We start from the raw sequence: 25,234 nt of genomic DNA, 5'->3' as shown, positions 1-25,234 counted from the left end.
TACCGCATTTTTTACGCATGCAGGTAAACAGTGCGTCCAATTTTACGCATGCGGAAAATTTTGTGAATGTCAAGTTGGTCTTTTTTCAGTCGTGAATTTACCGCAAGTGCATTTCCGCATGCGGAAAATTATTGTGAATAGAGTCCATTGTGCGCCTAATGCACAATGCATTGCATGTATTGTGCTTCTCTTTCTAAAAGTCAGTGTCAGCAAGCAAATGCATTTTGGGAAAACTTGAGGAAGAGGGATGGATCATACCAGCTTTCATGCTCATTAAAACAAATCAAAGGGTTTCTTCGAAGCTGAACCCGTGATAGTCACAAGATTCAGCACAAAAGATTAAGAGAGAGAAAACAGTATCTGTATCCAGTAACGGAGTGAAGCACCATCGACTAGAAGGTAAGTCTGCCCAGTTCCCTCTACTGCTATAATACATCTAATTCAATTACTGTAAAAAATGTATTTAAATAAATGCAGTGTTAAAATTCCATTCTCCACTCACTGCACACAGACATATTTTGATGAGTCAGGGCTCTGGACAGGACCCCTTTCTTAATATTTCCTAACAAAGCTGGATGCCTAATTAGATTTACTACAGATGGTATGTTAATTTTCTGCTGTGCAACCTCTCAACAAGCAAGAACTGTAAACTGCCAAAGCTAATTTTCTCCGTAACAAATTATCTGTGCGGATCAGTAAATTCATTTTAAACCATTCAAGTACAGTAAGTTTGTTTAAAAAATCTAGACAGATGACTACACAAAATCTTGATTCACTTTTCAATTACAGAGAATAATGAATGGACCATATTTTTTTATCAATTTGTCCAGTGTTTACTATTGAATCAGTGCGCAGTAACCACTGGAAGAATTATCCATATTTCCACTCTTTGCACCGCCATTTTTCATACGCAAACTCACTCTAAGGCTTGGAACCCACTAGAAAGCGCGATGCGCTATCGCAATCGCTAGCGATTTGTGATAGCGTTTTGCAATTGATTTTGGGAGTGATTTCCCTGCTACTATACAATTCATTACAATGGAAACACTCCCAAAATACTGCATGTCCTACGATTGTGATTTTCTTAATCGCAGTCGCTGTAGTGGAATCTGTCCCATTCATTTACAATGGCAGAGCATTTAGGGAAATTGCTAGCGACTGAAAGCGCTCCTTAAACGCTCAAAAAACGCTCTAGTGGGATCCACCCCTCAGGGCTCTTTTACACTACATGAAATTCCGATTCGATGCAGTTTTTACATGTGATTCTGATTTTTGGTGTGGTTAAAAAAAAAGTCCTGCATGCTGCGTTTTTCTTCTTGTGTTGCTAGCATACAGGGAAAATCGGAATTGTGATTTGCAGTGTAAAAGAAGCCTCAAAGAGAAAAAAAATCTCCTAAATCAAGTCTGCTAACATAAGGGAGGGGTCATACTTGCATCAGTGGGAATCGCAAATGATTCCATGCAAGCGTTTTGCCACACAATTGTGAGTTTTGGAGTGCATTTTAATGCATGCATTTCTTTTTCTTACAGTAGATTGTGATTTCAATGATAAAACGCATGCATTGTGCAAAAAAGTAGTGCAGGTTGTGTCTTTTTTGAACGCTATGCAACTATTATTAAATTAGTTTACGCATGCGTTTTTGATATGTGAAAAACGCTGCAGTTCTTCTCAGGTGTGCCTTTAAGAACACACATTTGAAGTCTCATTGCTCAGGCTGCCAACCTCACCACTCCCGAAACGAGAAAAAAAAAAGCTAACCATGCCTTGTATAAAACTATTTCCTGCCCCTAGTGTTGTTAATACTTTAAATTACAGTTATGTTTTGGAAGCTTTTTTTATGATTGCTGTGTAAATATGGAGCAGTGTAAAATTGGTCATTTGCATTTCTAGAAATAAAGCAAGTTGGACCACTCTTTTCAGGCGGCGTCTTTTTGTCAAGTTAATTGTGTAACCTGAGACTATGATTAATTCTACTTTTCATATGAAATTAAGTTTAGCCATAGTTAGGCTTTGTTCACATCTAAAATCGAAATCACTGACGGCATTGATTTACAATTTTGTGGGTGATTTTTTTTCCCCCTCCCGACGCTCTGGTGGGCGCTGCTGTTTTTAAAGCGCTTTTCTAAGCGCTTTTGCAGAGCGATTTACAGAGCTATTTTCACTTCCTAACGCAAGTCAGAAAGTGAACTCTTTGATCCGGAAATTAATAAATACAATGAGCTCTATTCACAATGAGTTACCGCATGAAGCAATTTAAGCCTCTTTTTCTCGGACTGTTGAGCTGTGCTCAGCAAGCAGTTACCAGGCAGCAGTAAGCAGTTACCAGGCACCAACAATAAGTTACCAGGCAGCAGTGGGCAGTTCTGAGAATTTGAGAGGCATTTCACTGCCTATCAACAGTCCGTAGAAAAACGGAAAATTGTATATTTACCTGACAGTAATTTTCCTTTCCTTTTTAGGTCCATGGCAGCCTTACTATGGGGGTTAGCCCCGCCCCCTAACCCCTACAGGACCTATCAGTATAAATTTTCAGGCCTGCCCCCTCCAAGGTGCTTTTTTTGCTAGTCCACAATCGACTGAAATACTAGGGTGGGCCCTCCGTAGGCTGCCATGGACCTAGAAAGGAAAGGAAAATTACCGTCAGGTAAGTATACAATTTTCCGTTTTCCTTTCCATTTCCATGGCAGCCTTACGACGGGGGATCTGAATAGAATAAAAAATGGGAGGGAACAAGTTCTGCCACAAATGAAAGTTTTAATCATCAATCAAGAAAACAACAGAAAATAAATCTCATTTTACAGTTCTGTCATCCTTTCAATCAAGTAAGTACAGAATCTTTAACGGCAGACAAGACTCCTCTACCGAACTCTACTGTAGACAGTCCCCCCGGATGCACTTTATAGTGGGCTATAAAAGTATTTTCTGATGACCAGTTCGCGGCCTTACAGATGACCCCAGGGGGTACTTTTACCAATGCAGCCCATGATGAGGCAGTTGATCGAGTGGAGTGGGCCGTGACCTCCTCAGGTGGAGACACACCCATGGCTCTATATGCGGATTTGATAGCCCTCACTAACCATGAGGCTATCGTTCTGGTAGTTGCTGGCTGTCCTCTCTTATATCCAGCTGGTATCACGAATAGCCTTCTCGTAGTACGAAAATCTTTTGTCCGTTCGATGTAGTCTCTTAGAACTAGTGGAATATTTAATGCGTCTGGGAACTCGGCCGTGATGTCAGAGAAGGATGGTAGGTTCCATTCCTAGCTGAAGTGGAATCGAGAGGCTATCTTTGGAATAAATTGCTCGATGGGTCTTAAGGTTACTCGATCCGGGAAGAATTGCGTGTTTGGTGGATCGCAGCTAAGCACCTGCAACTCCGACACTCTCATCGCTGAAGTGATCGCTGTCAGAAACACTACCTTTAGGGTGAGGTCACAAAGAGAACAGTCCTTTGAAGGTTCAAAAGGTGATCTAGCTAGACCATTAAGTACAAGGGGTAAATCCCATTGGGGATACCAACTCTTTCTGGGTGGCTTCATCTTAGTCACAGCCTGCATAAACTGTACTATTAGCGGGTCAAAGGCCCATTTGTGGTGTGTGAGCGCCGAGATTGCTGATATCTGTGTCCTAATTGTACTCTGGCCGAGCCCCATGTCCAGGCCCTTTTGAAGGAAGTCTAGAACGTTATTGACCTGTAACACGGAAATATTTAAAATTCTTTCACCTAGAAATGCTAAAAAACGTTTCCACGTTCTATGATATGTATTGTTGGTAGTGGACTTCCTGGACTTTAACAGAGTCTCGATTACCTCAGTTGAGCAGCCTAACTCCTGTAATCTTTCCCTCTCAGTCTCCAAGCCATTAAATTGAGAATTTGCGGATGCGGATGAAATATTCGATTTTGTGTCAGTAGATCTTTTACACATGGAAGAGTGATCGGAGGTGTGGTAGACAATTTCTGTAGCAACGGGAACCACGGCCTGCGAGGCCACTAAGGCGCCACCATTATCACAATCGCTTGTTCCTGCTGTACTTTCCTCAATACCCTGTGTATTAATGGAATAGGGGGAAAGATGTACGCCATCTGAAAAGTCCATGGGAGTGAGAGAGCATCCCATCCCGCCGCCTGCGGGTATTTGCACCTCGAAAAGAAGTTGGGGCACTTGGTGTTCCATGGGGTGGCCATCAAATCGATCTGAGGTACCCCCCAAGTCTTGCAAATCATCTGAAACACTTCCTCCTTGAGGCTCCATTCCTTGTTGTCCATCCATTGTCGGCTGAGGCAATCCGCCACCTGATTCTTTGCCCCCGGTATGTGTACTGCCTGAAGGTGTAGCAAGTGTTGCTGAGCCCAGTACATTATCGGTTCCAGTTCTCTGAGAAGTGTTTGGCTGTGTGTACCTCCCTGGTTCTGTATGTACGCTACAGCCGTGGTGTTGTCCATTCACAATATTGCACTCCTGCCTGTGATTTTCCTGGCAAAATACTTGAGTGCGTTGAACGCGGCCCTCATTTCTAGTATGTTGGCCGGGATTTTCGTTACATCCTGGTGCCATCTGTCTTGAGCATATTCGTGCTGCATATGTGCCCCCCAGCCCCAAAGGCTGATGTCTGTAGTTATTAGTACTGGTGGATCTAGGCTCAGTTGGTGATGTTTGCTTAGATTTTCCTTCTGTAACCACCAGGCAAGGCTCAATTTCACCTTCGGCAGAATCAATATCTCCTGTTGGTAGTCTAATCCGGTCCACTGTTCGAGAAACGACTTCTGTAGGTGTCTTATGTTCCACCTTGCCCATTTCACCATGGGAATTACTGCTGCAAACGTTTCCAACACTGCTAGGCACTGTCTTGTAGTTAGGGAGGTTACTCCAGTTACATCTCTCACCATCGCTATAATAGCTGATATTTTTTGTTCCGGAAGTGCAACTGCATTCCTCAGAGTATCCAACTCTGCTTCTAGGAATATTATCCTTTGTGATGGTTGTAGCTGGCTCTTGTTCCAGTTGACTAACCAGCTGAATTGGCTGAGCGTGTGTAGGAGAATCGCTCTGTGTCGACATAGCTTGGTATTTGATGGTGCTACTAGCAATATGTCGTCCAGATAGTGGTGTATGTGGAGGCCTTGTTGTCGAAGGAGAGCTATTAGTGTGACTAAGACCTTTGTAAAAGTCCGGGGTGCAGTGCAAATGCCAAACGGTAAGACCTGAAATTGGTAATGAGCATCCTGTACAGCAAATCTCAGATATTTCTGGAAGTTTTGACGAATTGGTATATGAAGGTATGCGTCGGCAAGATCCACCGACAGCAACCAGTCGTTCAGCTGTATCATTGGTATTATCGTCTGTAGAGATTCCATTCTGAACTTGTCCTGAAGAATGTGGTCGTTTAGTAGTCGAAGATCTAGAACAGGTCTCAGTTGCCCTGACTTCTTTGTTACAAAGAAGAGGGGGGAGTAAAGTCCCTCGAACCTTTCCGTTGAGGGTACTTGTATAATTGCTTTTTTCTGAAGCAGTTCCTGTACATATTCGAACAGTATCATTGCTTTCTGAGGTGATCTTGGAACCACTGTAGCGACAAACCGCGTCTTTGGGGGATGCAGTTTGAACTTCCATGCGTGCCCCCATGCCAAAGTGCTTGTGACCCAATTGTCCCTTATTTTCTCCGCCCATAAGTTTGCAAATCTCTGAAGACGTCCCCCCACTGGCTCCAGATGGGCGGGCATCCACTCAGAATGACTTGGCAGTTGACGTGTTAGGGTTGGGATTTCGTTGTTTGTTGAACCTCGCCAGAGAGGATTGCGTTCCCTGCCAGTTATTCCGAAAGGACTGGTTTCTTCTTGAAGATTGGAAGTCCCCTGATCTGTTCTGAAACGGCCTCCTTTCATTTGGTTTAAATCTCCTCTGCTTCCTATCCTGGGGAAGAAGCCCTGACTTGCCCCCAGTCACTCTGGATATGGCCGTGTCCATCTTAGGGCCGAATAGGTTCTTGCCATCGTAGGGTATCTTACACCAAGATGTTTTCGAGTTGGCGTTAGCTGACCACGGTCTCAGCCACATTGCTCTCTTCGCTGTAATTGCATGAATAATACCTCTGGTATTACCTCTAATCACATCAAACGCCGCCTCACTGATGATCAGCAGCTATTCTAAATTCCTCTAGAGCATTTGACAGAGTCTTGCGATCCACATTGGATTGGATTGCTCCGTCCAGGTTGTCCGTCCATGCTCTATACGCTTGGGACACTGAGGTAAGGGCAATCGCAGGTTTGCATGCGCCCCCAACAGAAGAGTAGAGCTTCCTCAGATCAAAGTCTACCTTCCTCTCCAAAGGTTCTCGAAAAGACACCGCATCCTCTAAAGGCAAGGTTACATGTTTCGCCAGGCGAATTACAGATGCGTCTACTGCTGGCGGGGTGTCTAATTGGGTAACGATCTCTCCTTCCATGGGATAAAGTTTAGATAACTTATTAGCCATTGACATTTTCCTGTCCACCTTTGCCCACTCCTCCTGAATCAATTCAGTGACTTCCTCCATCACAGGAAAGGACAAAGGCCTTTTCTTAAGATGTGGGTAGTACCGTCTCGTTTTTGTAGGTGGTTCCTCCGGTTCCTCCCATTGTATCGCCTCCCTAACTGATCTTACAAAGGGATCTACCAGGGAAAAATCGAAGCCAACCGCCAGCCCCTCGGTCTCATCTGGTATATTATAGCTTGTAGAACCTTCAGCTCCCCTAGTGTCCTGAACCTGAAGTGTACTGTGAGAAGCGGATCGTTCTGCCAAAGATTGCTGAACAATGTCCCGCACTAATGAGGGTAGATCCTGCACAGGTTCCTCTTCCATGGGAATAGAATAGAAACAGTCTGCGCATACGAGTTTTCCTGGCATACAAGTTTGTCCGCATGCCCAGCAAGGCTTGGACTTCTCTGGCCCTGTGTCAGATTTAGATCTCTTATTGGGCTGTGACTTTCCCGATCAGCTAGATCGTGAAGATGAGTCTCTTCTGTGTGCGGAAGAATCTTCTCCCAACTGTGCATGGCTGTGTAAAAAAACAGAAATAAATATTTCTGTTATTACTTATGTTCATGTTACCTCAAAAAAGAGAGAGAGAAAAACGTATAGGTATAATTTGTAAAAGAACAAAAAAACATGCCCACCTATTATCATTTGCCTGATCTGTTTCGCGGGCAGCAGCATCATTCTCCATCTTCCTTCAGCAAAAGCTAAAAGAAGAGAGATATGCAGTGAGGAGCGTGATAGACTGGCTGTAACATGAGGATAATGGTATAAAGCAAAATAAGGATCTGTACCTTTAACAGTTGTAACAGTGATTGAATTTTGGCTGAATAACGTGGTAGGTCCTGCAAAAGAAACCTTACTTTAGGCCATAGAGAATCAAACTAAAATTTTTCCAGGAACATCTGTTGAAGCATCCACCTACCTGCCTCATGCAGGGATAATATGTGATACAGCCTCTAGTTGCTTGTGCGCTCCGGAGCAGTCCGACTCCCAGCGCCTCTCCAATAGATTGCGCCGTCTCTCCGCGGTTGGCCGGCTTTAAGCCAAGCGCCGTCCTGACCCGGAAGTCCTCCACAACCGGAAGGCGGAAACCGGAAGCTGTGTGCGCTTCACCCTGAGCTGCACGCCGCATCTTCACTGCCGCCCGCTCGTTTTCGCGCCGGTTTACGGCGCTCTCCGCTCCCTCTGTCCATCTCCACCCCCAGAAAGATCAGGCGAAAAAGAGGGGGACCCTGCCGCCTAGATCTTTTTAAAATCAGCGGAGGCTTCACGCAACAAGGCTGGCTGCGTGGATGCTGCATTATACTACAGCCAGGTAGGCAAAAAGAAAAACGCTGTATATATAAAAAATAAAACAATAAAAAGAAGTGATAGTCCTGTAGGTAGGACGGGAAAAAAAGCACCTTGGAGGGGGCAGGCCTGAAAATTTATACTGATAGGTCCTGTAGGGGTTAGGGGGCGGGGCTAACCCCCGTAGTAAGGCTGCCATGGAAATAGAAAGGAAAGAGGCCTTATGTAGTGATAAATACCAACCAAAATGGGCTCTATTCATAAAAAATTTGTGGCGAAAAAACTCCTGGAGGGAAAATACCGCAGCGGTATTTTAGACTTCTGGGTGGTCATTCATAAAAATGTTGGCAGCTGCGATGCAAGTGCGGAGATCTCCCGCTGAAGGCTGGCGGTAAGCTGTCGGAAGGCATGCGGAAACACTTACGCCGGCAGAGTCCCTCCGTGCACTGCTCTCTCTGGGAGGTCGGTCCCATTCACTTGTATGTAATCCGCAGGGTTTGAGTAAGCGGTATTTTTCGTCCACATACCGCTTCCTCTAATCTTTATGAATGGCCATTTTGTTACTTTTTTCTAGATAACTCTAGAAAAACACTGCAGAAGGCGGAAATTTCTCGCTCTGCTGGGGGATTGTAGATTTTCATGCGGGAACAGCTTTTATGAATGCTTACTTTGCTAAATGGTCGGGAAAGTCTGCTGTTTTGAGCGGAAAACTTGCGGTAACGGTTTATGAATAGAGCCCAAAATCTCCATTTTGAAATTCACAATTTTTTCTCTCCCTAAATTTCCTCTTGCGGTAAGGGCTTTTTTCCATGAACTGTTGAACTGTGTGTTCAGCAAGCAGTTGTCAGGCTGCAGTGAGTTGTTACCAGGCAGCAGTGAGCAGTTACCAGGCAGCAGCAAGCAGTTGTGAGAGTTTTTGGCCTAGGGCACACCAATCGGTTTTGGTAGCGCTTTCAAAAATGCGTTTTTAAGAATAAATACATGGGCTCTATATTCACAATCACACATGTGGTAAGAGATTTTTTTACTGCTACAGTGGAGGAAATAATTATTTGACCCCTCACTGATTTTGTAAGTTTGTCCAATGACAAAGAAATGAAAAGTCTCAGAACAGTATCATTTCAATGGTAGGTTTATTTTAACAGTGGCAGATAACACATCAAAAGGAAAATCGAAAAAAGAACCTTAAATAAAAGATAGCAACCGATTTGCATTTCATTGAGTGAAATAAGTTTTTGAACCCTCTAACAATAAAAGACTTAATATTTAGTGGAAAAACCCTTTTTTGCAAGCACAGAGGTCAAACGTTTCTTGTAATTGATGACCAAGTTTGCACACATTTTAGGAGGAATGTTGGTCCACTCCTCTTTGCAGATCATCTCTAAATCCCTAAGGTTTCGAGGCTGTCTCTGTGCAACTCTGAACTTGAGCTCCCTCCATAGGTTTTCTATTGGATTAAGGTCCGGAGACTGACGAGGCCACTCCATGACCTTAATGTGCCTCTTCTTGAGCCACTCCTTTGTTGCCTTTGCTGTATGTTTTGGGTCATTGTCGTGCTGGAACACCCATCCACGACCCATTTTCAGTTTCCTGGCAGAGGGAAGGAGGTTGTCGTTCAGGATTTCACGATACATGGCTCCGTCCATTTTCCCGTTAATGCGATTAAGTTGTCCTGTGCCCTTAGCAGAAAAACACCCCCAAAGCAAAATGTTTCCACCCCCATGCTTGACGGTGTTTTGGGGGTCATAGGCAGCATTTTTCTTCCTCCAAACACAGCGAGTTGAGTTAATGCCAAAGAGCTCTATTTTGGTCTCATCAGACCACAGCACCTTCTCCCAGTCACTCACAGAATCATTCAGGTGTTCATTGGCAAACTTCAGACGGGCCTGCACATGTGCCTTCTTGAGCAGGGGGACCTTGCGAGCCCTGCAGGATTTTAATCCATTGCAGTGTAATGTGTTTCCAATGGTTTTCTTGGTGATTGTGGTCCCTGCTAATTTGAGGTCATTCACTAACTCCTCCCGTGTAGTTCTATTATGCTTTTTCACCTTTCTCAGAACCATTGACACCCCACGAGGTGAGATCTTGCGTGGAGCCCCAGAGCGAGGTCGATTGATGGTCATTTTGTGCTCCTTCCATTTTCGAACAATCGCACCAACAGTTGTCACCTTCTCTCCCAGCTTCTTGTTAATGGTTTTGTAGCCCATTCCAGCCTTGTGCAGGTCTACAATTTTGTCTCTGACATCCTTGGACAGCTCTTTGGTCTTTCCCATGTTGGAGAGTTTGGAGTCTGCTTGATTGATTGATTCTGTGGACAGGTGTCTTTTATACAGGTGACTAGTTAAGACAGGTGTCCTTAATGAGGGTGACTAATTGAGTAGAAGTGTCTAACCACTCTGTGGGAGCCAGAACTCTTAACGGTTGGTAGGGGTTCAAAAACTTATTTCACTCAATGAAATGCAAATCAGTTGCTATCTTTTATTTAGGCTGGTTTCCCAGTGGGACGTTACAGGCACACATTAGAGCAGCCTGTAACGCAGCCCACCGCACAGTAATGAAAAATCAATGGGGCTGTTCACAGTGCGGACGTTGCGTTACATTGTAACGCTGCGTCACAAGGCAACGTACTGCATGCAGTACTTTAGACGCGGCTGAGCCGCGTTAGACTGCTTGCACATGCTCACTAATGTTGGGGAGGAGCGGAGAGCGGCCAGGCACATGGCTAATTAATATGCACTGCACGTTATGACGTGCAGTGTTTACTTCCTGGAGCAGCCGCTCTGTGCGGCGATTGGCCGGCGGGACCACGTGATGCTGCATGCGCACAAGAGTGCGCATCACGGCATCACTGACGCCAGAGTGAGCTGCACAACGCGGCTCACTCTGACGTCCAGATCCAGCACCACCAGGCGTTGAGTTAGGGGGACGTTATGCGACCTTAACGCCCCCTCTAACGCAACGTCCTGGTGTGAAATTAGCCTTAAGGTTATTTTTTCGATTTTCCCTTTGATGTGCTATCTGCCACTGTTAAAAAAAAACCTACCATTGAAATGATACTGTTCTGAGACTTTACATTTCTTTGTCATTGGACAAACTTACAAAATCAGTGAGGGGTCAAATAATTAATTCCTCCACTGTATATTGCCACCAGTGATAATTTCCGCATTTTTTCAACATTCACTAAAAATGTTCCGCATGTTTCCCGCATGCGGGAACAATGCATAAAAAATGTTGGGAAACATGCGTAATTACATTGTAAACATGCGGAAACCATGCGGAAAAAAAATGGCATAAAAAAAATTGTCCCCCCCCAAAAAAATTAAAGTCCAGCAAACACGGCACTCAAGGCTCCAGACTCCATTTAAGTCAATGGGGAGCGAAGTATATCACCAAGTACTAGTAGGTGATAAAAAATCGGTAGTTAAGTCAGAAATAAGGCGCCCTGTTTTTTGCGGGAACTACCGACTTTTGCCAACTTTTACCGCATTTTTTTTAAATTAATTAATGCGTACAATTTTATGCATGCGGTAAATGTTCATGCATGCAATCTTGTGAATGTCAAGATGGTCTCATTTCAGTCGGGAATTTATCGCAAATGCATTTCCGCATGCGGAAAATGATTGTGAATAGAGCCCATTGTATTAATTATTTTCCGGGTCAAAGAGTTCACTTGCTGACTTGAGTCAGGGAGTGAATTAAAAAACGCTCTGGAAAAGCGCTTAGAAAAGGGCTTTTCACAAAAACACAATGCCCACCCAAGCGCCAGGAATTAAAGAAAAAATTGCTTCAAAAAAAGCCAAACGCGAACGCTAACGCGAGCGGAACGCAATGTGAACGAGGCCTTATAGTTGGCAGCTTTTTTCATGCAACCCAAGTTTGAACCCTGTGTGAGTGGGATGGTGAACAATAAGGTACAAATAATTTGTTGATTCAAAATTATGCAGCCGGAAAATGGACCTATTGAATGAAGCAAAGATGGGGTGTGATTGGTCTGTTTTCAAGCTGCATATATTTGTATAATTTGGCTTAACTCAGAATCATTTGCATTTTATTCACCATCCCTACTGTCACACACTAATTACAAGCTGGGAGGGTATTTTGTAGGGATGGTCAGTGAGATGTAAATATGATGCACATTGGCCTCTATTCTCAAAGACTTCCCGCATGCGGTAAAGTACATGCGGGAAGTTTGCGACCAAAATACCGTCAAGTTGAAATTCTCAAAATGTTCCGCATGTTTTTTCCGCATACGTGAAAAGTGCGGGGTTCATGCGGAAATATTTCCGCAAAAGTCGGTATTTTCCGCAATAAAAAATAAATTCTCAAAAATGTTCAGGCGCATCATTTCGTCGTTATTTACCGATGTTTTATCATCTACAAATAGTAGGTGATATATTCCGCATCCCATTGACTTTAATGAAGTGTGGAGGCTTAAGGGCTGTGCTTGGTGGATTTTTTTTTTTTTTAAACACTTTTTCATGCGACCTTTTTACTGCATGATTCCTGCATGAATAATGGCTGTTTCCGCATCTTTTTTCCCGCATGCGGAAAATATTAGTGAATGTGGAAAAAATGCGGAGTTTACCGCTGGCGGAAATATAGCGGTAAAATTTTGCGGTGTTTTTGCCTATTAGCCCAATGGGCTCTATTCTCAAAGACTTCCCGCATGCGGTAAAGCACATGCGGGAAGTTTGCGACCAAAATACCGTCAAGTACAAATTCTCAAAGGGTATCATTCATAAAGAGGCTGTCGGTAATGCGGGAAAACACCGTTCTTCTCCGCAACCGGTAATTAAGACTTCTGGGTGGTCATTCATAAAGAAGTTGCCTGTTGCGGTAGAAGTGCGGAGGTTTTCTGGAGGAAGCTGGCGGTAGCGTTGCGGAAGACATGCGGAAACATAAAAGCTGCCCGATTCCCTCCGTGCGCTCCTTTGCCTGATGCTGCTTGGGAGGTCCATCCCATTCATTTATATGTAATCCGCCCGCCTATCGCTACTGTCGAGCAAGCGGTATTTTCCTTCCGGATACCGCTTGCTCTAATGTTTATGAATGGATGTGTTTGTTACTTTTTCTAGATTAATCTAGAAAAACTCCGCACAAGGCGGAAATGTATCGCTCTGCACAGGAATGTCATTTTTTCATGCGGAAAGAGCCTTTATGAATGCTGACTTTGCCGAGTGGTCGGTATAGTCAGCTGTTTTTAGCATTTCCGCATGCGGAAATGCTTTATGAATGATACCCAAAATGTTCCCCATGTTTTTTCCGCATGCGGAAAAAGTGCGGTAAAAGTACGGGATTCATGCGGAAAAATTTCCGCAAAAGTCGGTATTTTCTGCAATAAAAAAATCAATTCTCAAAAATGTTCAGGCGCATCATTTCGTCGTTATTTACCGATTTTATTATCACCTACAAATAGCAGGTGATATATTCCGCATCCCATTGACTATAATGAAGTGTGGAGGCATAAGGGCTGTGCTTGGTGGACTTTAAGTTTTTTTTTTAAACACTTTTTCATGTGACCTTATTACCGCATGATTCCCGCATGAATAATGGCTGTTTCCGCATCTTTTTTCCCGCATGCGGAAAACATGCGGAAAATATTAGTGAATGTGGAAAAAATGCGGAGTTTACCGCTGGCGGAAATATAGCGGTAAAATTTTGCGGTGTTTTTGCCTGTTAGTGAATAGAGCCAATTCTGTATGCAAATATATGCAGTTTGAGGCCTCCTTTCCACGAACTGTTGAGCTGTGTGCTCAGCAAGCAGTTACCAGGCAGAAGTAAGCAGTTATCATGCAGCAACAAGCAGTTACTAGGCAGCAGTGAGCAGTTGAAAGAGTTTGAGAGGCACTTCACTGCCTATCAGTGGTCCGTGGAAAGGAGGCCTGAAAATGGACCAATGGACTCCACCCAAGGCAGAATCTGATTGGTCCATTTTGAGGCTGCATAAATGTGCCAACAAAATTTGCATAAACTTAGATCACCTCAGAATTATTTGCATCTCATTGACTATCTATTTAGTAAGCTCAGAGGCAGATTTAAGACTTGCTGTGTTACTGAAATAATGGTTTTTAATGTGTCTCTCTTCTCACAGCTCAGTAAAAGCTGGTTGTGTGAGCCTTGGAGAATGCCTCATTCTGATTCCTCACGTGGTGGTCTGGGTGCCTATAGTTCTGGCAGGGGAGGTCCACATAGGCTCAGTGGGGAAGAGTAAGTGCTATTCCCCATTCATGTTTCATATAGCATCTGGTGGTTTATATTGTATTAATAGTTATTAGTTGTGTTAAGTCATTTTACTGTATGGAAAAATTATTGGCTAGTAAGGTAAATTACCAATTTGTGTGGTAAATACCCCTATTGATCACAAAGCTTTATGCATTTGGTAAAACAAGGGAAAGGTTTGGTATTTAAAGGATACCAGCGCTGAAAAACAAATGGAGGTGGAGCAGGCATATACTGTCACCTATGCCGATGCCTACCGCTCTCCCTGGTCTCCTCTCTGCCCTCTGCATTGTACCTGAAAGTACCCTGGGATTTTCTTCCAGAGTTGTGGTGACTGCACAAGTGCTGGCTGGCCTGCATGTGGCTGGGAGCTCACTGCGCATGACGTCCTGTGTATGGCGTAGTGATGTCATGCACAATGCGCTCTTGGCCATGGGCAGCCTGGCCAGCACCTGTGCAATCACTCTGACAACTTTGAAGAACTCAGGGTGCTTTCAGGTACAATACAAGCGGCAGAGGGAACTGGGGGAGTGGTAGGCATAGGCGCAGGTGACAGTATAGGCCTGCTCAATCTCTCCTTCCCTCCCCCCCCCTGTTTTTTGGGGGGCTCTGGTATCCTTCCAGCCAGCAGCTGTTGGTAACTGGTAATGCGTGCCTTCACTATGTAGTATTGTAAAACTATATAGAATTGTATTGAAATGCAATCTGCACAGAGTGAAAGTGCCTTTAGACCTGTTCTGGTAAAAATGTTGGTAATTTACCTCATACAGTAATTTTATCTCTTTATTAATGATAATGCAATCTTCGTGAATACTAATGTACCCCCCCCCCCCCCAAAAAAAAAAGTGTGTGTGTGTGTACTGACATTTAACTATATGTATGTATGTATGCATATAACATTGCCACATGAGGTTGGGGGGGGGGGGGGAGGGGTATATGTGAAGCAGAAGGGTGAAGTGTTTTAGTTAACATGGAGTAGATGTTTTCAAAAAAGAGAAACAAAATTCTACAACTAGAAAGCCTCCATTTTTCAAAACCTCAAATGCACATGTTCTGAGTTAAACCATGCCATTTCCATTATCCTACAAAAGCCTCAATTTATATTGCAGTAGAGCCAAATTAGTAACATGAGTAACTGAGTAACATGACCTCAGGGAGGTATAATGTCTAATTTAATCGAATTTTTTTCTTCTTTTAGGGGTGCACTCAATTCCGTTGCCAGTGGTTTAGAAATTAAGCTTATTTTGATGGGACTGAGAATTTACACTGTTCTACAAGCTGTACATTGACTACTTGATTTCATTGTTGTCCAATGAAAAGATTTATATTTACAAAAAATAGGTTCTCACTTTTTTGAGCTATAGCATGTGTTTTGATGAGACTTCTTCCAATGTCATTTACACTTAATTTTTATGGAAAAGCAATGCCAACATTTCAGAACTTCCACTGAAGGTAATGGAATCCAGTAGGAACTGAATTAGATCATTGTGGTAACCTTGTTTTTCCTCCTACTCTTCCTTTGAAACAGAATGCCCTTGAATCTGTATCTTTCCTAACTTATTGGGCTCTATTCATAAAAGGTTACCGCAAGTTTTCCGCTCAAAACAGTGGATTTTCCCGTCCATTTAGCAAAGTGGGCATTCATAAAAGCTGTTCCCGCATGAAAATCTACAATCCCCCAGCAGAGCGAGAAATTTCTGCCTACTGCAGTGTTTTTCTAGATTTATCTAGAAAAAAGTAACAAAATGGCAATTCATAAAGTTTAGAGGAAGCGGTATGTGGACGGGAAATACCGCTTCCTCTGATTTTGCGGATTACATACAAGTGAATGGGACAGACCTCTCAGAGAGAGCAGTGCACGGAGGGACTCTGCCCGCTGAAGTGTTTCCGCATGCCTTCCGACAGCTTAGGCCCGGTTCACATTAGCGGTGGCCATCCGGAATCGCCGTGCCGGAGCCGGACCGCTTTCAGAACGGACGGAACGGACGCACGGCATGGCAATGAAAGCCTATGCGTCCGTTCACATGCGTCCGTTCTGCCGGACCGGAGCCGGACCGGATCCGGGCCGGATCCGGACTCCGGCGTCCGTTCCAACATGCGCTATTTTTTGGTCCGGCTCCTCCGGCAGCCGTATCCGGAGCGGAGCCGGACTGCACCATCCGGCCAATACAAAGCAATGAGAGCCGGAGAGCGCACAACACACTGGCTACAAAAACCGGACGTTCTACCCCACTTCCTATGCATTTTGGATGGGGACCACATGGGCCCAGCGAAGAGTGGGGCAGCAGCGATTTCATGCTGGAGCTCTTTTTGCCAGCAACATGTCTGATATGTCTGAAGGAGGCGAACAACAGAGAGAATTCCCAGGTTTACGAGTAAAAAATGCCTGGATCCATGGTCCCAACTGCAGTCTCTGTATCCACGGATGGTCTCCAGACGTCCACCTGTCTCCAACAATGACCCCAGACCCTTCTGCTGACCTCCCAGACCCCAGGTATTTACAGGTTGTTATCCCCTTAAGAAACCGGATCCGGACCGCAACCGTGTTCACACCGCACGGAAACCGGATGCGACCGGATCCGGACCGGATCCGGATAGGAACCGTACGGATCAGGTCCGGTCCGGATACGGTGCGGTCCGGACATCCGGTGCGGTTTTTACAAAACCGCTAATGTGAACCGGGCCTTACCGCCAGCCTTCAGCGGGAGATCTCTGCTCTTGCATCGCAGCTGGCAAGATTTTTTTGAATGACCACCCAGAAGTGGAAAATATCGCTGCGGTATTTTACCTCTACAAGTATTTACGCCACAAGTTTTTTATGAATAGAGCCCGTTTTGTTCCCAAGCAAGTGAAAATAAGAACTGTATCTTTAGATAGTGTTGCCTGTATATATCTGGAGATTATCAGTAAAAGGTAACACAATCCATAATTATAAATCTTTTAATTATATTTGCTAGGACCGCTGGAATTGCCATTCTTGTCCTTGTAATTGCCCTTGTTCTAATAATCGGCTGTTGGTATTTCAAAAAGAGGAGTGGCTACAAAATACTTAGGGTAAGAACTCCTTATTCAATGTGTGCACAGTTGAAATGCCTTGTAAACAAAGTTGTATATCATGTTTTATGTGTGTTGTGTTTTTTTTATTTTAAGACTCAGCAATTTCATCCATCTTCTGCAATCCGAGCTATGATGGGTGGATCACAAAAGACTCAGGAATGTAAAGTTCCATTACAGGATTACAACACCCTAAACAATGTGGTAAGTTATCTGTAACGTATGAAAAATTGCCATTATGTAGATCTTTGAAGAGCTACAGCAAGGACACTCTAAACAGGAACTGATGAGCAGAGCGGGTGCAAATTACTTGCAGTTTGAAATTGGGTCAGTAAAGTGATTACTACCAGTTCTGATTGGGCCTATTAAAAGCTGCGTACAGTGTGCATTGCACTTACATGCAAGTCAGAATTATTAGTGTTTCCTTGACCAGCACTAGAACACTACAGCAGTCCAAAGGCGGTGGGCTGCACACACTTGGTAGAGACACTAGCACTGTGGAAAACAATAGGGTTCTTCCTGCTAATGCAAATCATGTGCGCAAAAAAAAACAAACCTCATGTCTTCATTGAGGGATGCATTTTATCGGGGTTTATCTCTGAAGACCACTTTTTTTTTTTTTTTTTTTTTTTTTATGTTCTACTATATTTAACTTTGATTTTGAAAATAAAAACCAAGCACAAACATGGTTTTCTGCACTTTGGGTGATTTGCAGATATAGGAGGAGGCTGGATAGCTGACTACTGTTTTGTCCAGCCAAGCGGCATCTGACCCTAGCATAAGTTAGCATTCCAGAGTCAGCAATGGCACAATCTTCAAACCTGAAAACTTACCTCAGTGGGAAGCTCCTGGGTCCCTCTAAACCAGCGGTCCTCAAACTTTTTCGGTCAAGGGCCAAGTCAACATACGTCAGGCTGCTGGGGGGCCTGAGTATACTTGAAATGATGTAAAAAAAAATTACATTGAACCTAGAAAGTATAAACTATTACCTGTTACCAGTGTTGCTTGTGAATTTTCATCAGTCATTTCCACATCGAACATGCTATTTTTAATTTCAAGAAATTTTCACAATAACAGGCTTTTTTGTTTTTTTGCGGTTTCCGCAAAAACTTAGAAAATCGCTATTTTTAACATTAAAAAATCGATATTTGTACTTCAACACAGAAAAATTTACCGCAACAATTTTTACTTCAAAAATTAGATATTTTTGCTGCAAAAAGTACAGAAAGCGTAAAAATAACAAACATTTTCGCTGGAATTTTCACTAAGTAATAGAATTTAACATTATTTTCATGAAAACTCATGCGAAAAAAAAATTGGCATTTTTGCTTATCACTAGGGTATACTATCTGCACTTGCTGTGTGGATGGGTGGTGCCAGCACTGCTATTCTATATGCAGGCTGACAATATTTAGAGATGCAGTGAACTGCATCTATAAGGAATACATTTTGAGAGCAAGGGGGCTGGTGAAAAGCCTCAGGGCCGCATTCGGCCCGCAGGCCTTAGTTTGATAACTACTGCTCTAAACCTACCCCACAAAAGCGAAATAGGTTTCTTGTGGCTGTCGTCCTGCTTAGTGTGGAAAGCCTTTAAAAAAAAAAACAAAAAAAAAAACACTGAAGTGAGAGGTATGTGGAGGCTGCCATATTTATTTCCTTTGAAGCAATACCAGTTCCTTGGCTGTCCGTCTGATCCTCTGCCTCTAATACTTTTAGCCATAGACTCTGAACAAGCATGCAGCATATCTGGTGTTTCTGATATTGTCAGATCGGAGAAGATTAACTGCATGCTTGTTTCTGGTGTTCAGACACTACTGCAGCCAAATAGATCACCTGGACTGCAAGGCAACTGGTATTGTTTAAAAGGAAATAAATATGGCAGCCTCCATATACCTCACTTCAGTTGTCCTTTAAGGTTAGATACTTGCCTATGCAGAGAGAAGGCTCCGGATAGCATAGAGCTTTTCTGGGCCTCCCTCAGTCTTCTCATTCCAGCTCTGTCCCCTGGAGTTCTATAATCAAATCTCTTTGGCCCTCCTTGGTTGGCAGCCTTCAGAAGTACTCACATGCCTGAGTGCTTCTGAAGACTGGTGCATTTTGTACTTGCTGACACACGGTGGCATACAATTCCCCCTCCCCCCCCCAATCCCGTTCACTAGCAGCTCTGTTTTTATGAATGGGCATGTGCGAACATTACTTGTGCATGCCCAATCCAGATGTGCCAGGCCGCAAGGAGTACAGGAACAGTGGGACAAAGACCTGGTGATCCTATGAACCACACAGAAATTCCCACTACTGAGGGAAGTATCTACATTTTACTCGCCCTCCACCTCACATGCTTTGACTTCTTGAAGCAGAACTGCACAAAAACAATTATGCAAGTATATGCAGCTTGAAAATGGAGTAAATGAATGACATTGAGGTGGAATTTAATTGGTTCTGCTACATAAATATGACCATTACAAGGGTACAAGAGGTTTGCAAATGCTTATAATGTATAATCTCCGTCTTAAGTAGATTGACTACCTTATGCAGAAAACCTTCCCACTCTCACTCTATCCACAATTTTGCTACATGGAACCACAGAACAGCCTGCTGTGATAGAGGCAGTTGTGGGTTACCCAACTTGTGAATCTATTCTTGCATTAATTGTCTGTCATTGCAGATCCCAGGGGCACCACCTGCATACGAGAAGGTCTCTGCAGAGAACCAGCCACCACCATATACACCCTGAACAATCAACCAAATACCACATCAGTGTATTGTGTATTCTGTATTACTCTGACAATACTCAATAAAATTAGAGAAAACATTTTGGTCATTTATAAAAACTCTATCTGCTACACCTTTAATATGTCTCCTAGTTCTACTGCAAAAGTTTGTCCATTACCACATATGCTTGCCTGGTTAACAGTACCTATGCTGTATCTGACCTGGCACAAATACCTCTGTAGTCTCATCAGTCTGGGAAGTCATGGCCTTTTCACAGTCCTTGGAGCAGTTTAAAGTTGCAGCCAAAAATGGGCGTAATTGTTTATCGATATATATGTGGGTGCAATTGTTGTAGCCAAAAATGGGCGTAATTGTTTATCGATATATGTGGGTGCAATTGTTGTAATCTAGAAAGCCGTTATGCTATTTAGCAGGTGGTTGCAATTGAATTGAAATTGTATTGGTAGAGATTGGGGGGGAGGGGGGTGATCAGGGAGAGGTTAGGGTCAACATTATTGGTAAATTTACTGTAATACCGTAATTAAATCGTTTACAGTTTTTATTGATTTTGTTGAACGTTGCACTTAAATTGTTTACCAATATTGCTAGTAAAATCGTTAATTAACATCACGCCTAAATTAGCTTGCAACTTTTTCAAATGTATGCCTTGGAGCTTGAGAAGGCTTCCTGACCTCCATGGCACTGCTTGTTGAATCCAGGTCTGACTTATCCTTTTCTATCTCCAGGGCTAATTTTCTTGTGGCCCCTCTTCCAGGGGTAATCTATACAGCAGCCCCTTGCTAACTTGCACATCTTCCTTGGGCATGCAGGTACCATGTTTCATGTTACTCCTTTTCAGCCCCATCTTACTTGGACAGCAGCCAGGCAAGACCCAGGCCTTTGTGGCTTTAAAAGAATCCAGCCCTACAACTGGACAGCGCTGGCATGGGTTGAGAATCATGTGAATGTTTAACTACTTCAGGTTCTGGGGTTTTCATAATTTGCTTCACAGCTCAAGCATGCCGCCATTAGCATGAACCCACTCTGGCTCCGGCAGAAAAAGCTGGACCCAACTGGGCTCAGCTTTTTTTTTTCCCCCGCTGGAGTCAGTTGGTCAATGCTACTGCGCAGATGCAATGTGGCTGAGTTTTGGGTGTCTCAGTGCTGAATTGAGCCAATGGAGAATGGGGGAACCAAAGGCTTCCTCCTCATGAGGAAAGTATTTTGGGGCATTGCAAGCCTCCTCTTAAAAAGCCTCACATGGCGAGTGACTTGAACAGAAACCAGCATAGGAACGGGAAGGCTCTATAAGAACCAGAGCCTTCACTTTCCTTAGGGTTTTTTGTTCATGTTTTAGCATCAGGTTCTCCTTTAAAAGACAACTAAAGTAAGAATATGGAAGCTGCCATGCGTAAACAATACCAGTTTCCTAGCAATTCTGCTGCTGTCTGTAGTAGTGTTTGAATAACACCAGAAACAAGCATGCAGCTAATCTTGTCAGATCTGACAATGTCAAACGCATATTACATACCTCCAACTTTTTGAGATGAGAAAGAGGGAAACTTAAGCCATGCCCCTTATCACGACCCTAGTCACGCATACCATAAAGATTTCATAAGAAAAATGTTTTACAATTAAAACCACACTAGTCCTTTCTATCCTGGTTTATTTTCCTTCATATTAACATTTAAATTTAGTAATATATCAATTTAAAGCAGGGACTAATTTCTGACCAAATTTTTCTCCGGGGACTGTGGGGGGGGTCCTATTGGACAGTGTCGTGCGCGAGTTGTGGGGGAGGGCTGGGGTGTGGCGGCATAGCTAGCGTAGTGACCCAGTATATCTAGTATAGTCCCAATATGGGTAGGTAGTGCCCAGTAATTATGCTGCATGCTTGTTCAGGGTGTATGGCTAAAGGTATTAGAGGCAGAGGATCAGCAGAACAGCCAATCAATGGTATTGGTTTAAAAGCAAATATTTCAGCCTCCATAATAACTCTTTAAAGTTGTGCTTTAAATTGTATGTGTAGTACAGCTAAGAAATGGAACATTGCAAAGAAACAAGTCCTATATTTCTAGTACGGGAAGAGTTGAACTTGAAGTATCTGCAAAAGAGCTTCTCTGAGCAACACGACCAAATTGGTTGCTGCTTGCTGGAGCACTATACATCAAAGAAACACTCTCACAACTTCAGATAAAGTTCAGTGAGAAGAGAAGTCATATGCTCTGCAAATCACACTTTGTATGTATATATGACAATGATGCTATAAACACTATATAACTGAAAATAAAAATAAAACTGACTTTTTTCTCTTTGCTATTAATGTTCATTATCCATACTACACATACAATTCATTATATAAGGTTTTTTCCTTTGCTTCAGTGGCATTTTAAAGGGGAACTGAAGAGAGAGGTATATGGAGGCTGTCATGTTTGTTTCCTTTTAAGCAATACCAGTTGCCTGGCAGCCCTGCTGGTCTATTTCTCTGCAGTAGTGTCTGAATAAAACCAGAAACAAGCATGCAGCTAGTCTTGTCTGATCTGACTTTAAAGTCTGAGCCACTGAAACACCTGATCTGCTGAATGCTTGTTCAGGGGCTATGGCTAATAGTATTAGAGGCAGAGGATCAGCAGGGCTGACAGGCAACTGGTATTACTTAAAAGGAAATAAACATGACAGCCTCCATATCCCTCTCTTCAGTTCCCCTTTAAGACCTAATAACTGCAGTCGTACCTCATGCACCAAATAAGGGTAGGGAGGGGACCTACTAAACGCTCTGTGCAAATGGCAGTCACCGCGTTCCACTGGTTCCTGAGATTTTTGTGAACCAGCAAATTGTGTGTAGGAGGTATGAGTGCAGATATTTTGGGTATTTATATCAGCAACATATAGGCCTCAATTCACTAAGCTTTATCAAAAGCTTTATCAAACGTTTGATAATTTACCTCATGGGTAAAATATCTTGAATTCACTAAGGTGTTATATATTTATCGAATGTTTTATCGATAAAACGTTCAATGAATCTAGAACCCCTTAATTCAAAATTAGATTTTACCCATGAGGTAAATTATCAAACGTTTGATAAAGCTTAGTGAATTGAGGCCATAATGTTTAGGATTATACACACCTCAGTATAGTAGCCTAGTGGAGAGCAGAGAAGTGGCACAGTATGAAAACCAGGCTTTTGGGGGCAGTGCACACCAAAAAGCACTGGTGTAATCTCAAATGCTTTTTTAAAAAAAAGTTTTAGAATTTTTTTTTTTTCCCCGCCAGCCAATCAGCATGATCGGTTGTCATAGGCTACAGCCTATGACAGCAGATCGCTGACAGCGGGGACAGCTGTGTCACACGGCTGTCCCCAGTACAGCACTGCTGCAGATTGCTGCGCTGTACAATTTGCCTTCTAACAGTCTCCAAGTGGCGATTGCCGCTAGGAGACTGAAGGTGGAGCTCTGCCTTCCAAGCAGGAGATGCGCTGTGCACTATCTCCTGCTAGCACCAAAGACGTCCGTTCACGCCAATCGGCGTGGAGCGGTCCTGGGGCTGCTGCACTGCTCACGCAAATTGGTGTGGAGCAGTAGGCAAGTAGTTAATGTAACTAATGTAATAAAAATACTACAGTATGCTTTACTGCTAAGTTCACAAACGTGGTGCATTTTATAAAATTGCAAAGCAAACACAATGCAATTACATTGTAATGGTATGTTCACATTGGTGCATGTGTAGAATCTGTTGGTATAATGCAAGGCATGCTGTGCAGTACCAGACAACTTGTGTGTTTACAGTGAAGCAGGAACTGTATCCACTGTAGATGTTGCATGTAACCCATGCTGTGACTGTTCACAACGTTAGTAATGACAATTTAACAATTCTTAAAAAAGCAAACACAATGCAATTACATTGTAATGGTATGTTCACATTGGTGCATGTGTAGAATCTGTTGGCATAATGCAAGGCATGCTGTGCAGTACCAGACAACTTGTGTGTTTACAGTGAAGCAGGAACTGTATCCACTGTAGATGTTGCATGTAACCCATGCTGTGACTGTTTACAACGTTAGTAATGACAATTTAACAATTCTTAAAAACATTTTGTAGAAAAGTATATCCTAACTATGCCCGCTAGAACTGGAGAGAGGCATATGGAGGCTGCCATATTTCTCTCCTTTTAAGCATTACCAGTTGCCTGGCTGTCCTGCTGATACTTTAATACTTTCATCCAAAGACCCTGAAAAAGCCTATGCAGATCAGGTGTTTCTGATTAGTCACATGCTTGTTTCTAGTGTGATTCAGACATTACTGCAGCCAAATACATCAGCAGGGCTGCCAGGCAACTGGTATTGTTTGAAAGGAAAGAAATATGACAGCCTCCATAAGCTTTTCACTTTGGTTGTACTTTTAAAGGACCACTATTTAAAAAAAAAAAAGTGAAATTCCAGAGAAGAATGAGCTTTAAATTAGTTGTTTTTCTAAACTGAATCTTGAGATGCCCGCCATGAGGAATTGGCCTGGTCCATAGCATGTTAAAGAAAGACTGAAGCGAATTAATTTTGCCCTTTTTACCTTATAATTCTCCAATACTCTCAGCACAAGTAAACTGCTGCATCCCTGCCACTAAATGAGCACTTTAGACCCCCCCCCAAATCCCCAGGGGACAATCTGGTTGGCATTTCCTGAAAGAGGCACAGCTTTTAGCTTCAGCTCTGCCTCTCCTGATGTCAATTGCGGCGGATCGTCGCCTCTTCCCGCCCCTTTTACTCTTCCTTCATAGAAAGAGGTGGAGATCCGCTCGTTTGACGTCAGGAGAGGCAGAGCTGTGGCTGAAAGCTCTGCCTCAGCGCAGCAAAATCCATGACCAAGTTGGTTGTGGATATTTGCCCATTGGTTTGGGGGGTTTAAACCCCTTGTTTTGCGGCAGTTTACGTGTGCTGAGACTACTGATAAGTGCCTGTGAGGCGTTTATCGTGACCTTGAGACTACTGTGTGTACTATTTGTTGTTGCCTGAAGAAGCAGAAATATACCTGCGAAACATGTTGCACTGTTTATTGGAGTATATAAATAAACTTGTTTGTATTAAAATTGACAGTATTACCGTATATACTCGACTACAAGTCGAGAAATTTAGGACTGATCTACTTTTGTAAAATAGGGGGGTCGACTTATACTCGCGTCAGACCTAAATTTCTGACTTGTAGCCGAGTATCAAGCGACTCCTCTGCTGTGCATCTGCTGCATCATGCCCCCTAATGCTGCCAGCCAGCCAGATTGTGTCCCCCTGCTCTGTTAAGTTTACTAGATGTCACAATGCAGCTTCCCCCTGCAAGCAGGAGAATGGACTGACCCCCGCTCAGCATGTGATGCTCCAGCGGCTGCTAATTTCACCCGCAGTAGCTGACAACAGTGCAAGCTAGAGCACCGGAACTCTGGCTTCATCCCGATCTTC

The 25,234-nt window shown here is 43.4% G+C and overlaps 1 protein-coding gene across 1 annotated transcript; it reads left to right on the top strand.

Moving 5' to 3' along the window:
• The first annotated feature begins 312 nt into the window (after positions 1–312).
• On the top strand, positions 313–19,891 carry MLANA (melan-A). Its single transcript, XM_068271386.1, has 5 exons — positions 313–399; positions 13,898–14,013; positions 16,983–17,079; positions 17,176–17,283; positions 19,745–19,891. The coding sequence occupies exons 2-5, from the start codon at positions 13,931–13,933 to the stop codon at positions 19,811–19,813; spliced, it is 357 nt and encodes a 118-aa protein (XP_068127487.1). The 5' UTR covers positions 313–399; positions 13,898–13,930; the 3' UTR covers positions 19,814–19,891.
• Positions 19,892–25,234: the final 5,343 nt, after the last annotated feature.

The sequence above is a fragment of the Hyperolius riggenbachi genome, chromosome 1, assembly GCF_040937935.1.
Source record: "Hyperolius riggenbachi isolate aHypRig1 chromosome 1, aHypRig1.pri, whole genome shotgun sequence".
Classification (NCBI taxonomy): Eukaryota; Metazoa; Chordata; class Amphibia; order Anura; family Hyperoliidae; genus Hyperolius; species Hyperolius riggenbachi.
The sequence above is the reverse complement of the archived record's forward strand: the minus strand, read 5'-3'. Positions and strand labels throughout refer to the sequence as shown.

What these genes read in the sequence shown, in the direction of transcription:
- MLANA (XM_068271386.1), top strand. Translation starts at nt 13,931, where the DNA reads ATGCCTCATTCTGATTCCTCACGTGGTGGTCTGGGTGCCTATAGTTCT. An exon ending in CATAGGCTCAGTGGGGAAGA is followed by an intron (nt 14,014 to 16,982) that starts GTAAGTGCTATT and finishes TATATTTGCTAG; the next exon opens with GACCGCTGGAATTGCCATTC. An exon ending in ACAACACCCTAAACAATGTG is followed by an intron (nt 17,284 to 19,744) that starts GTAAGTTATCTG and finishes CTGTCATTGCAG; the next exon opens with ATCCCAGGGGCACCACCTGC.